Source organism: Hyperolius riggenbachi, chromosome 4, assembly GCF_040937935.1.
Source record: "Hyperolius riggenbachi isolate aHypRig1 chromosome 4, aHypRig1.pri, whole genome shotgun sequence".
Lineage (NCBI taxonomy): Eukaryota > Metazoa > Chordata > Amphibia > Anura > Hyperoliidae > Hyperolius > Hyperolius riggenbachi.
In genome coordinates this window covers 73452888-73467136 of record NC_090649.1, presented here as the reverse complement: position 1 = coordinate 73467136, position 14249 = coordinate 73452888, and the positions used below count along the sequence as shown (strand labels likewise).

General features: G+C 46.1%; 1 protein-coding gene across 1 annotated transcript in view; it reads left to right on the top strand.

Moving 5' to 3' along the window:
* The window catches only part of PUM2 (pumilio RNA binding family member 2), a 134050-nt gene that overhangs the window by 76952 nt on the left and 42849 nt on the right, over window positions 1–14249 (top strand). Inside the window, exons 8-13 of the mRNA XM_068280205.1 lie at window positions 703–817; window positions 4786–4911; window positions 6325–6476; window positions 8038–8167; window positions 8242–8373; window positions 10794–11078. Of these exons, the coding sequence (XP_068136306.1) occupies window positions 703–817; window positions 4786–4911; window positions 6325–6476; window positions 8038–8167; window positions 8242–8373; window positions 10794–11078 (940 nt within the window). The remainder of the gene's footprint in view (window positions 1–702; window positions 818–4785; window positions 4912–6324; window positions 6477–8037; window positions 8168–8241; window positions 8374–10793; window positions 11079–14249) is intronic.

Here is a 14249-nt window from a genome sequence, read left to right as displayed (position 1 = left end):
AACTAAAGCGAGAGGGATATGGAGGCTGCCATATTTTTTTTCTTTTTATGCAATACCAGTTGCCTGGCTGTCCTGCTGACCTTGACTACTTTTAGCCATAGACCCTGAACAAGCATATTAGATCAGGTGTTTAGGACATTGTCAGTTCTGACAAGATTAGCTGCATGCTTGTTTCTGGTGTGATTCAGACCCTGCTGCAGCCAAATAGACCATCAGGCTGCCAGGCAACTAGCATCGTTTAAAAAGAAAGACATATGGCAGCCTCCATATTCTACTCACTTAAGTTGTCCTTTAAGGGAGAAGTTTAACTCGCCTAATTGCGGCTTCCACCATCAAGTCTCCATGGCCACAGTGGCGTCATGTGACACCCAGTCAGTACATACCAGCTTGTTACAGCCTGCGGCCCATGCTGCGTGGAGTTTGCTCAGCCTTGTAGACTGTCTGCGCCCATTTTAACCGCTTCGCTTTACAGAGGTTGAGTCTTACCCATGTGCTTCTGTTAGTTTCCCATAGCCTAAAAATGTGCTGGTCAGTTACCTGGCTCCTGAAGAAGGTGGACAGGAAGTGTGTATGTGGTGCTGGCATTAGACACTAGACAGATGTGAATGCTTATGTGTTATGCAAGACACTATTTAATTATGCCAGTGCAGTCTAAGCATATGATTTAATAAGCACGTGTGTTTTTTTTTTTTCCTTCCATAGCTCTTCCAGAGATCTAATGCTTTAACTTTGCAGCAATTAAATGCAGCCCAGCAGCAACAACAGCAGCAACAGCAGCAGCAGTACGCCCTGGCCGCAGCCCAGCAGCCTCACATTGGTAAGACTTCCCTATTCTTTAAAGTACACCTGACCTGAAGAGGATATGGAGCCTGTCATATTTTTCTTTTTTTAACGTTACCAGTTGCCTGGATACCTGAAACAAGCATGCAGCTAATCCAGTCAGACTAAATTTAGAGCATCTGATCTGCATGCTTGTTCAGGGTCTATGGCTAAAAGTATTAGGGGCAGAGGATCAGCTGGACAGCCAGGCAATGTGTATTGTTTTATAGGAAATAAATATGGCAGCCTCCATAGTCCTCTCACGTCAGTTGCACGTAATGTACAGTATCTATTGCTTGCCTTATGACATTGCCTTGCTTCTGTTCTTTGGAATGTATTTAAGGTAATAAACTAGGTGTCCTGACGTCGGGTGTCACTAGTTACTGACGCAGAAATGTAGGGCTTGTTCTGTGACTACAAATAAAATGTGTCCAGTTAATGTTCGGAATCTCAATGCGACTCCCATGGTGGTTTTCCCTTCATACTGTTAGGATTCAGAATATGGTCTATTGGGATGTCGGTACCTATTTCTTCAAATAGAGGGATGAATGACAAGAAAGGCATCCTAACTAATTTATGCACAGAAAGAAAGCTCATTTAAAGGAGTACTGTACTTTTGAGCTTGCTTAAAATGGGGACCTGATCTGTATTGCAATACACCTGTGTTATTGATTTTTCTTATTTAAGATACCAGAACTAATTTCCTGTGTTTATGGTGTAACCTCTTAAAATAAATGTTAACCTAGATTAAAAAAAAACAAAAAAGATGCTCAACTATGGAGAGGGAAGGCTCTGGGTCCTATAGAGCCTTCCTGCTCCTTTCCTGGTCCCAGAGTCCCAGCACTGTCCCCCGGGAAGCAGTATCGAATATTGCTCCTCTGCCACCATGAGAGGCTTCAGAAGTCTTCCGGAGCCCAAGTGCTCCCAAACACGGGCCGCTCAATACATGGCTGTGGAGTCAGTCGAGGAGTCGGAGCAATTTTGGGTACCTGGAGTCGGTCGGTGGTTTCATAAACTGAGGAGTCGGATGATTTTTGTACCAACTCCACAGCCCAGGCTTCGTACTGCATATGTGCGAGCTACCGGTCTCGTGCGTTCACGCGTGCACAGTACACGGGAGGCATGTGCAAGACTTGCGGAGGTTTTAAACTGGGGTGACAGCGCTGAAATGCGGGGACCGTGAGAGGAGCGCAAAGGATCTATAGGACCCAGAGCCTTCCCTCGCCATAGGTATCGGTTTTGTTTAGTTTTATTTCAGGCTTTACATTAGCTTTAAGCCTTAAAGGGAACCTTAACTGAACGGGGGGTAAAGTTTCACTTACCTGGGGCTATTACCAGCCCCCCTGCAGCAGTCCTGTGCCCTCGGAGCCGCTCTGGAATCCTCCAGTCCCCCGCTATTACTTAGTTTAGTCTTTGACGACTCACCAGTCGGCCGGCCGCCATGCGTATTATTGGACGCATTCCCTACTGCAATTAGCGCTGTTGCGGACCGCAACACGTACAAAAATACGCGTTGCCACATTCCGCACGCGTAGATATGCGGCATCGCGTATTTTTGTACGCGTTGCGGTCCGCAACAGCGCTAATTGCAGTAGGGAATGCGTCCAATAATATGCATGGCGGCCGGCCGACTGGTGAGTCGTCAAAAACGAAACTATGTGACAGCGGGGGACTGGATGATTCCAGAGCGGCTCCGAGGGCACAGGACTGCTGCAGGGGGCTGGTAATAGCCCCAGGTAATTGAAACTCTTTACCCCCCGTTCAGTTAAGGTTCCCTTTAAAGGCGACTCGGCACAAAGGCTCGGTCCACACTAGTGCGGTTGCAGAATGCCATCCGCGGCCTGGGCTCCGGTTTTCTAAAACCAGAACATAATTGAATCAAAAACTGATCTGTGCTGCCCTTTTTTGCAGCATGTTTACAGTCCCTTCTGTGCTCCCCTCCAGCTAGTTTCCTCAAGCGAGCGGGGAACTCACTCACTTCCTAGTTCCACCGTTCACCACATGATTTCCTGCAATGCCGCCCACTGAAGTACAGAGGGCGGCATTGCAGGAAGTGATGCGATTAGCAGTGCAACGCAAGGAAGTGAGTGAGTTCGCCGCTCGCTTGATTTTAACAAAACTAGCTGGAGGGGGAGCATGGAAGGGGGGCAGCTTTTCTGGCTGCTTCCCCCTCCAGCCTCCCTGGGGGCACCTATGACATTGAGGGGAGGAGCAGGCAGTAGGCAATCCGGATCTCCCTCCGTTTTCTGTCTGCAACGTTCTCTGTACAGAGGGAGATTCGTTTTTGCATTGCCTTTCACTACCCCTCCGTATAGCCGGGGTCCGTGAAGTCCCGACAAATCCGGACACTCCGTTCAGTTTTTCAAAACTGATCCCCATGGGTCCGTTTTTGAAGTGTGTGAAGACTGCTGCTATTTTTAACATTTGTATCCGTGGCTCCGGTTTTGGTTTGGGCCAAAACAACGGAGCCACAGATACATTTTTAAAACGAATGTGAACCGAGCCTAAATCACAAAACTATATAAGACAAACTTTTCCACTAAGGAAAGTCTGTGAATATTGAGGGCCACTAGGGGATTATAGGCATTATTCAGGAGCAGAGCCGGGACAAGGTCCTCCGGCACCCGAGGCCCTGAGACACCAAAGTGCGCCCCTAAATCCCTCCCACCCCAGCTGTCACACACTGATTGCTATTAGACTAAGAGGCACCCCAGAGCCCCCAACACCCTAATCTCTAGTTATCTGGCTTGAAGTCACTGCCATGTATCATATTCTCTCTGCTTCATACCCAATAGGGGAATGATGGCTGAGTGAGTTGTGTGCCTCCTCCTACACTGTGCCCTGAGGCTGGGGCCTCTCTCGCCTCTGCCTCAGCCCGGCTCTACTCAGGAGGCATTACCCATCAGTATGGGCTCCACCATCCTCTTCAGCCAGACCCACAGGTGTCACAGTATGTAGTTCCTGCGGCGGTGTCGCCTGGCCTACATGCAGTTCATGTTACCTCTATTTGCCTCTGCAGTAAGGCCTAGTGCACACCAGAGCGGTTCTGCTGCGGTTTGCGATCCGCTTGCGGGTGCGGTTCCGCTAGGGTAATGTATTTCAATGGGCTGGTGCACACCAGAGCGAGAGGCGTTTTGCAGAAACGCATACTCCCGGGCTGCTGCAGATTTTGGATTGCGGATGCGTTTCTGCCTCAATGTTAAGTATAGGAAAAACGCAAACCGCTCTGAAAAACGGCGTTTTTTGTTACAGTAGCTGTTCAGTAACAGCTTTACTGTAACAATACATGAAATCTACTACACCAAAAACGCTTCACAAAACCGCAAAATGCTAGCTGAAACGCTACAGAAAAAAGAAAGTGTTTCAAAATCTGCTAGCATTTTGCGCATCTGCTAGCGGTTTTTGGTGTGCACCAGGCCTTAGTGCCCCATTCATGCATGCGTGTCAGCGGGCTCACAGCTGCAGGGAATTCATTCATTGGGCATATAGATTTCCACCCAATGTTTCAAAACTATTTATTCTGATTCCCCCTCCCCGGTGCCCCTTCATTAATACTTGTCTGGGGGAGGGGGGTACATGTACATATGGGGGAACAAGGCCGGAGGTTTACGAAGTGTTCGTCAACTATTATCGCATGCCGTTACTGCCTGATTGAGCAGGTCGGCCTCGGATTTTCCAGCATGTCTGATCGATGTTGGCCATAAATTGGTTGCATCCCCAATCGGTCATGCTTTTGGCGGCACCAGTTTTTGATGGAATCGGATGGCCGATCAGCTGCTAAATCGGCAGGTGTACGGCCACCTGTAGACTTGGGTGTTTGAACAAAAGCAAGATGTTCCACACAGCTCATTTTTTCAGAGTGACACTTTTCTTGGATAGAGCACTTGGGTCCTGCAGAGCTCTGTAACAATGGTCTGTCAGTGTGAATGACCTGTCTTATTTCATAATGCTCTCTTTGTGTTGCAGCCGGTGTATTTTCAGCAGGTCTGGCTCCAGCTGCGTTTATGCCAAACCCTTATATCATCAGCACAGCTCATCCTGGCACCGATCCATACACCGCTGCCGGCCTGGCTGCAGCGGCAACACTGGCAGGTAATGTCCATCCTCAGCGGCTTCTGCTTCAATCTCAGGATATTTGTCTAGGAAAGGGAGGTGCAAAGTATATAAAGCATAAGATTTCTTGACATTGATAGAACTGCTATTAATTCACACTGAATCACATTCCGTTTGTACATACACTTTTCCCCTCCTCCCGACCATGCCGGAGGATGCTTATAGCAGAATGGAGAAGGCTCAGTGCATCATGGGAATTTTTTTTTTCTTTAAAGGACAACTGAAGCAAGAGGAATATATGGAGGCTGCAATATTTTTCCTTTTTAAAGTGGACCCAAATTAAAAATACAAGATTTCAGTAATAAAATCTATTTTCTAAATTAATAGCAGCCTTTTTTCAGCTGCATGATGACAAATATAAAATATTTTACATTTATTGGAGGAACCCCTCCCTTCCTTTCATATTGCCGGGACAGAATCCGGCAGACTGGTGGAGGAGATAAAAAAACAAAACACAGGCTGCTACTGATGATGTCACAGGGGAGGTGATCTCAGCTTTTGTGAGATTTCACATAGACGATGCCCCTGTGAGGGAGGGTAGCTGATAACAAACACGCATGATCTAAAAACCTCCTACTAAGCGCAGAAGAAATGGCTGACACCTGTATAACCCTAGTTATGAAAAGAGAAGGGTGAAAAGCATGCACTGAAATGCTCAAAGGCTTGGAGTGTTTGTTTATCTTTATATGAGTCAGAGTGGTGCAACTAAATATTTTGAATTAAAGTTTGGTTTGGGTGCACTTTAAGTAATACCAGTTGCCTGACAATTCTTCTGATGCTCTGCCTCTAATACTTTGATATACTTTTGGGGGGGGGGGGGGGGGTGCAGTGCAGTTCTGCATGATAAGACTATTCCTACATCCTACTGAACAGTGGCTGTTTGGAATGAATTTCTAGAACTGCACTACAATTAAGAACAGTGCAAATCAATCCCTAAACTGCCACAGATTAAGAAGTGCTTAATAACACTTCTACACAGCTTGTGCAGTGCAGGCTATGCATGATTTGTGAAGTGCTCCTCCCCCCTGTTGCCAGGTGTCTTGTGAAGCTGTTCTGTGCTTAACTCTTCCAGTGATGGGCATTGATGCAATACAGCAGGGATGTATTGGTTACCTCAGCAACAGCAATTTCCCTCAGACTGCACTTCCTGAGACTTTCCTAACTCCTCCTATATTACAACAGTTTAAGAAGGAAACTGCACTATCTACTGTAGTGGTTTCTTAAGATGCCTGAGACAGGTGTGCACGGATTTGTAAAAACCTACCAATATTTTGTCCCAGACACTCTTGATAAATACTCCCCTCAGTGCTTTTTTTTTTTTTTTTTTTAATCGAAGTAAAGTTTTTTAGGATTCATGCAATAACTACAATTATTCATGTCTTCTCTTTCTAGGACCTGCAGTTGTCCCTCCTCAATATTATGGGGTGCCCTGGGGAGTTTATCCAGCTGGGTTATTTCAGCAACAAGCTGCAGCTGCTGCCGCGTCCGCTGCGAACAACTCCAACCAGCAGGCGGCATCACAGCAGTCCCAGGGACAGCAGCAGGTAAGTGGCAGCACTGCACATGAAGGTGAAGGTTACAGCGTTAAAATACAAAAAGGCACAATAGTATCTTTATACAAGGCATTGATCACTCCTTTTCTTTAAACACCAGCAGCATCCCTTTTCTTCTTCACTATTTGCATAGACAATAGATGCCTGCATGGCAGTACATTAACCTTTCATATAGTTGATCGCTGTGTATGGATAAGCGAACACCGTTTCATTAGAAGCAAAACTGTACCCGCTGGTGTCCAGGAAGGCAGCCACGGCAGAGGGGGATTAATGTACCTCAATGTTCGCCTCATGCTGCAGCAATCCACCCTCCCGATACTTCCTGCTTCACAGCCAGAACTTCTGCTGTGAAACAGGAAGTGTTGGGAGGAGTTTGTGTTGCTGCACCACAGCGTGAGTTGGGCACCTGATGCTGCTGCTAGTAAAATTATTGGCAATTTTAATTACTGATATAACAGACTAGAGACCTCGGAGCAGCATTGGCCGTTTTTCCACTGGCTAGTCTGTTCGAATAGATCGACGGCCACTGTGACAGGGCAACATTCTCCCTGGCAACAAAACTAGTAAATGCAGGGGGATTGGTCACAATGAGATGGATACAGTATAATGGAAGCACGGCAATGATATAGTAGCTTTAAAGTGTTCCAGAGCTAAGATATAAAAAGATTTATACATACCTGGGGCTTCCTCCAGCCCCATCCATTCGGATTGCTCCCACGCCACCATCCTCCGCTGCCTGCAGCTCCGATACCGGCTTCCACTGGAGAGATACGCAAACGGCGCACTTCTCGTGTGTAGACTGGAGCCAACTGATGGCAGTGACGGGACCTGGCTCCCAAAGCTGCAGAGACTGCGGAGGAGGACGGCGGCGTGGGAGCGATCCGATGGGCCAGGTATGTATAAATTTTTTCATATCTCAGCTCTGCGTACCTTTAAAAAGCGCTTTGGTTGATTTTTGTAATGGATCATGTTAAGATACGGCTTACTGGTTTTGTTCGTTATTTGCATATTCATGAGGGGGTGGATCTACAAAATGTTATTCGTAATACATTAAGCCTTTGGGGTGAGGGTCATTACTTACCTACGGGGTAAGTAGGTAAGTACTGGGGCATCAGAGGAGGCTGCTCCTCTGATGCCCCAGTCCGTATTGGAGCCACCATCTTCCCCAGGGAACACTGCAGCTGTGCTGCATTTTAAAGTTCCCAGCAAAGACGCATGCCGGGAGATGCAATCCATGGATGTGAGTGCATCGGGATGTGTGTCTCCTCCAAATTTGCCTTTCCCTATTCAGCACATAAGCAGTTTAGCATAGGCAGGTACAAGCCTACCGCAGATGTCCAAGGGCAATTAGATGTACTGGCAGTGTGTGTGTGTGTGTGTGTGTGTGTGTGTGTGTGTGTGTGTGTGTGTGTGTGTGTGTGTGTGTGTGTGTGTGTGTGTGTGTGTGTGTGTGTGTGTGTGTGTGTGTGTGTGTGTGTGTGTGTGTGTGTGTTGTTTAATAACCCAGCCCTGTATATGTTCATAAGTATTCAAGTCTTGTCTGTCATTGTAGGTTCTACGCTCTGCTGGCAACCAGCGACCGCTAACACCAAACCAAGGCCAGCAAGGACAACAAAATGACACGCTAGCTGCTGCAAATTCCGCCCTGGCCTTCGGACAGGGTCTGGCCACCAGTATGTCAGGTAGTGTGAATCAGTGCAGCTGGTGTATTGAGCTTGTTTTGCATAGTGCAGCACTGACATTCTTCATGTTGTAGGCTATCAAGTCCTGGCCCCCACTGCCTATTATGATCAGAGTGGGGCCTTGGTGGTTGGCCCAGGAGCGAGAGCTGGGCTGCGTCTGGTGGCATCTACTCCAGTCCTCATCAGCCCTGCTGCGGCACAAGCTGGTATGTAACAAAACATTCTGCTGATACGCTGTGTACACAACTTGTGGTTGTATTTTTTTAGACTTATTTGCATGAAATGTAGCTTTTTTGTGTCATGAAAATTATCCGTTTTTTAATATATTTTCATAGCAGAAACCAGTCTAAACAGAAACTAGATATAATTTCTAGTGACTGAGCTTGAATTTTTTTAAATGTAAAAATGGCCATAGATGACATTGATTTATTAATGGGAATGTTAATAGACAAGTAACTTGACTGGTTACTTATCCGGGGCCTCTTCCAGCTTATGGTCGCTTGTCATTCCACGCTGCTCCGTTCTTCCACTGTCACCCTTCGAAAGCTGGGCCAGTCGCAGCTACTGCGCATGCGTGGCCGTGCGCCACCTGGATTGTGCTCTCGTAGACTGGAGCGTTCTGTGCAGTGGTAATTTTCACTTGCTGTGCAAAGGCAGAACACTCCTGGCCATGGTAGTGCGATTGAGGAGGCGCACGGTATGGGGATTGCGCATGCAGATTCTGTGGGGGGACGGTGGTGGAATGGAGCAGCGCAGAATGACGGCGAGGCACAAAGAGGACTTCAGGGTGCTGGAAGAAGCCCCAGGTAAGTAACTGGCCACATCACTATTCACTTAATATTTTCCTTAAAACGGATCCGAGATGAAAAACTAACTATAACAAGTAACTTGTCTATATATCTTATCTAAAGTTTAGATCGTTTACACAGCAAATCTAGCTGCATACAGCTTCAATAGAATAAGATTATTTCTTCCCGTGATACAGTGACAGCAGCCATGTTGTTTGTAAACATTACACCGAGGCAGGCTTATCTGCATCTTGAGCAAAAAAACCTAACCTCCTCCCCTCTGCCTCTGAAATCTCTGGCTAGTATTACCTCCCCCTCCTCCTGCCCAGACTGAGCTCCCATTAGCCTTTGCTACTGTCTGTGGGCGTGGCTTGTTTAGTTTATAGGGAATTAGGCCTCGTTCACATCTGCTGCGCTGAAAAACGTGTGAAAGCGCGTGGTAAAAAACGCATGCGCTTCTGCTCGCTTTAGTGCGCGTTTCTGTGCGTTGCGCTGCGCTTCTTTAAAGCACGTTTTGCTTGTTGTACCAGCAGCAGTTGTCAATAAAACTTTGTTTTTGTATGTAAATGTTTTTTTTTCTCCAATTAGGGGTAAAAAACGCATGCGCTTCTATGCGCTTGTACGCGCTTCTATGCGCTAAAAAAGCGCACCCATTCACTTGCATTGATGTGCGCTTTCCAGCTCAACGCACAGAAATGCATGCAACCCTACATTTCTGTAACGCTGCTCAGCGCAGCGGATAGATGTGAACCAGCTACATTTAGTTACATAGGAAAGTAAATACCTTGCTGATCGCACAGGGCAGTGCGCTGTAAAAAGCGCACAGAAACGGCCCTGATGTGAACGAGGCCTTAGAGTATTAAAACAAAAGCAACAAAGTATTTGGCTTGAGGAATGCCCTATAAACAATAGGAAAGGAACACAATTATGCAATGGGTAAAAGTTCATCTCGGATCCACTTTAAGGACGTACTGTAGTTAAAGGAAGGTCAATATATGTTTAATAAAGGACCTGCTGCCCTAATGTTTTACAGATTGTCCATGGGGGGGGGGGGGGCTGGGGGGGTTGTAGCTTACATTGTTGTTGGGTTTCTTTTTGTATGCCTTGACTGACATTCTGGGCGGAGCTAATGGTTGGAGAAACTTTATCCTGTGTCTGCTTACCTAAGACTTACAGCGGGTTTTAATAAGATACAGTACATTGAAACTGGGTTTCTGTGTGTTCTGAGCTCCTTCACATTACACTGTGAGTTTGTATTTTCCTCCACTCTTCACATTGCTCCTCGCCTGTCCCTCCCACAGCTTGCTCTGTGGATGGAAGTGTGTGTGCCGCTGGCTTAGAACTGGGAGTGTGTGTACACGCTCAGTGTCGCCCATAGCAGTTGAGGCAAAATTGTTAGAATTACATGGAGGGGGGACCCGCCCTATAAGACACATTGCTTAGGTACAGCCAAGCAGCATGTACTGTTAAAGGAAGACTGAGATGGTGTAAAAAAAAGTTGTATTTTACTTACTAGAGGCTTCTTCCAGCCCTCTGCAGTCTTTTAGGTACCTTATTGTCGTCCCAGTGCACTCTGTTGACCGGTAACTACGGCAACTGCGGCTTGTGTGCAGCAGCATGCCTCCTTGATCGCGCTTCTGTGCCCGGGAGCATTGCGCGCAGTTCACCAAGACTCGTAACTGCGCATGCACAGAATGCTCCCGGATATGGGAGGGTTTCCGAGGGGGTGCCTCCCTGGATCAGCGGGCTTTACTGGGTCTGGGCATGTATAGCTAATGGTAATCTAGTTTAGTATATATTTTTTGTAACTTGATTTACTTGATTTGTGTCTTCACCAGCGGCAGCCGCGTCGGCCTCCGGCGCCAACAACCTCACCGCAGCCGCCAACGGCATTTTCCGCCAGCTGGCCCCTCAGCAGCAGCAGCCACAGCAGCAGTCTCAGCCAAACGCCAGCCTTCATTCCAATTCATTCTATGGGAATAACTCTCTGACCAACAATTCCCAGAGCAGCTCCTTATTCTCCCACGGCCCAGGACAGCCCGGAAATACCTCGCTGGGGTTCGGCAGCAGCAACTCTCTGGGCTCCGCTATTGGCTCAGCCTTCGGTGGATTTGGATCATCAGGTAGGTTGGGGTCACTCTTTGTTGCTGACTCACAACGTGTATGTATATATATATTCACATAAGCTATCCAGGCGGATTTTATCTTTTCCGGCGACTTACTCTGGCTAACTGGGCTTGTTGTTGCTCCTATTTTTTATCACTCAGTCCCTTTATTGCATTAAACGTGTGGCCATAGATGGACTTACTCATACTGGACATTCCTAGGCACCATCTATACTTGTAGGCAAATGTCAGAAGCATCTATAATGCAACACAGGAGTGTTTTTCTATGTTGTGGTATCCATGTACAGCAAGATGTACAGTATTACAGTATTCAGCACAGGTAACGTTTGCCAGATACATGTGCTTGTGAGTTGCTTGAGCAATCATCTGAAAATAATTCCTCCCCCCCCCCTTTACAAATCTCTGCAAATTAGAAAAGTACTGCCCCATTCCCCCCAACCCCCCCTCCCTCAGGTTAGTTGAGACTTCCGGAGTTATGGATAACGGGTGGTTTACTCTATTTGGAATGCTTTCCGTGTACTGTTCTGTAACATTTACGCAGATTGTGGAAGATCTTGGCTGAACTGTTTCCCTGTTCCAGACGAGTAACTCATAATTTTAGCCAGCATCCTTCACAAATCACAAACGGGAACCTCTAAGCTTCTTTTTAAAGGGAACCTGAAGTGAAAGGGATATGGAGGCTGTCATATTATTCCCTTTTATTCCCTTTTAAACAATACCAGTTGCCCGGCAGTCCTGCTGATCTATTTGGCTACAATCCCGATGGGATTTAAACTTTGTATACAACACGAATCTTTAAACTTGAATTCAGTCTTTACAATAGTAAAGTTGTTCTGTTGCAACATTTTGCACTTGCAGTATATATTTGGACCATTTTCTAGTCCTCTACCTATACGGAGGGAATTTTATTGTTTTTGTACTTAAAGCGGATCCGAGATGAAAAACTAACTATAACAAGTAACTTGTCTATATATGTTACCTAAAGTTTAGATAGTTTACACAGCAAATCTAGCTGTAAACAGCTTTAATAGAATATGCTTGATTATTCCTGTGATACAATGACAGCAGCCATGTTGTTTGTAAACATTACACAGAGGCAGGCTTACCTGTATCTTGAGCAAAAAACCTAATCCCCCTCCCTCCTCCCCTCTGCCTCTGAAATCTCTGGCTAGTAATAACTCCCCCTTTTCCTGCCCAGACTGAGCTCCCATGAGCCCTTGCTACTGTCTGAAAGTGGCACTCTGAAAACCTGTGGGCGTGGCTTCTTTAGTTTATAGGGAATTAGAGTATTAAAACAAAAACAAAGTATTTGGCTTGAGAAATGCCCTATAAACAATAGGAAAGGAACACCATTACGCAATGAGTAAAAGTTCCACTTAAAGTCTCTGTATGGAGAGATTTTATCTACATTTGTAATGACTTTTGTCTTTTTATTTTTTTACTTATATGTGATTCTCTTTTAAGACAGGTACAATACCTATTGTGGGCGGGTTTCACCTGCCTATTTAGCCTGTCTGCAGTCATTTGTACGTTAGCTATGACTAAGGACCCAAGCCTGCTCCGATTCACGTGAGCTGTTTTGCGGTGTCCATAGATGCTGCAATTAACATTGGACTTTTATCGAATCATTTGTGTAGCGGGATACCTCTTTCTGACTAAAATTGATAGGGGGCTTTTCTTTTCCTGATTGAATGATCGTATGAATGGTGTTTGCAGCTGGCTGCAGTAGTGTCTGAATCCAGGGCTATGGAGTCGGTACAAAAATAATCTGACTCAAAACTCCTCCGTTTATGAAACCTCCGACTCCAGGTAGCCATGATTGCTTCGACTCCATAGCCCTGTCTGAATCACACACCTGATGCATGTAGTGAATCTTGTCAGAAACATCTAATCTCCATTCTTGTTTAGGGCTTATGGCTACAAGCCAGGCAACTGGTATTGTTTAAAAAGAAATATGGCATCCTCCATATCCCATTTCACTTCAGGTTCCCTTTAAGCTCCCCCTCTTTCAGGAAGCCATGAGCATGTAGAAGCATCATTAATGATAAAGCATTAAAACAGGATTCCACTCAAAAGCATTGTGTTTAGTTTAAATAGAACGGTGGGGCTGGAAACTCATGGTTTCTTTTTTTGAGTGTGCGTGAGAAGATTCCTGTCCAGTGGGAGACGCAAGCCACAATGGAAGCTTGGTAGACTCTTGCCTGTGTTCCCCCCCCCCCCCCCCCAAGACATTTTGTTGGAGGTTTATTTAAAGGGGGCTGTATACCCTGTGAGGTAAAGCATACCTGTGAAGACCTTATACAGGTTTCCATCTTACAATTGCTTTGTCTGGCTTCAGTGTTATATTTCTTTGCTCTGAAATTGCCTTTTATCTTGTTTGTATGGAGAGTCATATTTCTTGTTTTAGATTTAAATCGGCCCTGTCAAATGACAATTGAAAGCAGGGCAAATATTTCAGGGGGAACCAACAATTTCCTCACTAAGGCATAGTGCACACCAGAGCGGTTCTGCTGCAGTTTGCGATCCGCTTGCGGGTGCGGATCTGCTAGGGTAATGTATTTCAATGGGCTGGTGCACACCAGAGCGGGAGGCGTTTTGCAGAAACGCATACTCCCGGGCTGCTGCAGATTTTGGATTGCGGATGCGTTTCTGCCTCAATGTTAAGTATAGGAAAAACGCAAACCGCTCTGAAAAACGGCACTTCAGAGCGGTTTGCCAGGCGTTTTTTGTTACAGTAGCTGTTCAGTAACAGCTTTACTGTAACAATACATGAAATCTACTACACCAAAAACGATTCACAAAACCGCAAAACGCTAGCTGAAACGCTACAGAAAAAGAAGAAAAAGCGTTTCAAAATCTGCTAGCATTTTGCGGATCTGCTAGCGTTTTTTGGTGTGCACCAGGCCATTCTCTGAGGAAGACAAATGCAGGACACAGGGCCACAGATTGTAAAGCGGAAATTATAAAGACCACAAACAAGAAAATAGTCAGTGAGCAAGTCCTTTATTACCCATTATATGGAAGAATAGTGCCCTTATTAAATTAAACATTGAGGCGATGAAAAAGGTTGGCTTTTACTTACCTGGGTTTCTTTCAGCCTTACGTAGTCTGTTAGGTCCCTCTGTGTCCTCCTGGTCCCCTCCATTGTTCCGCTTTCAGTCTCGTTAA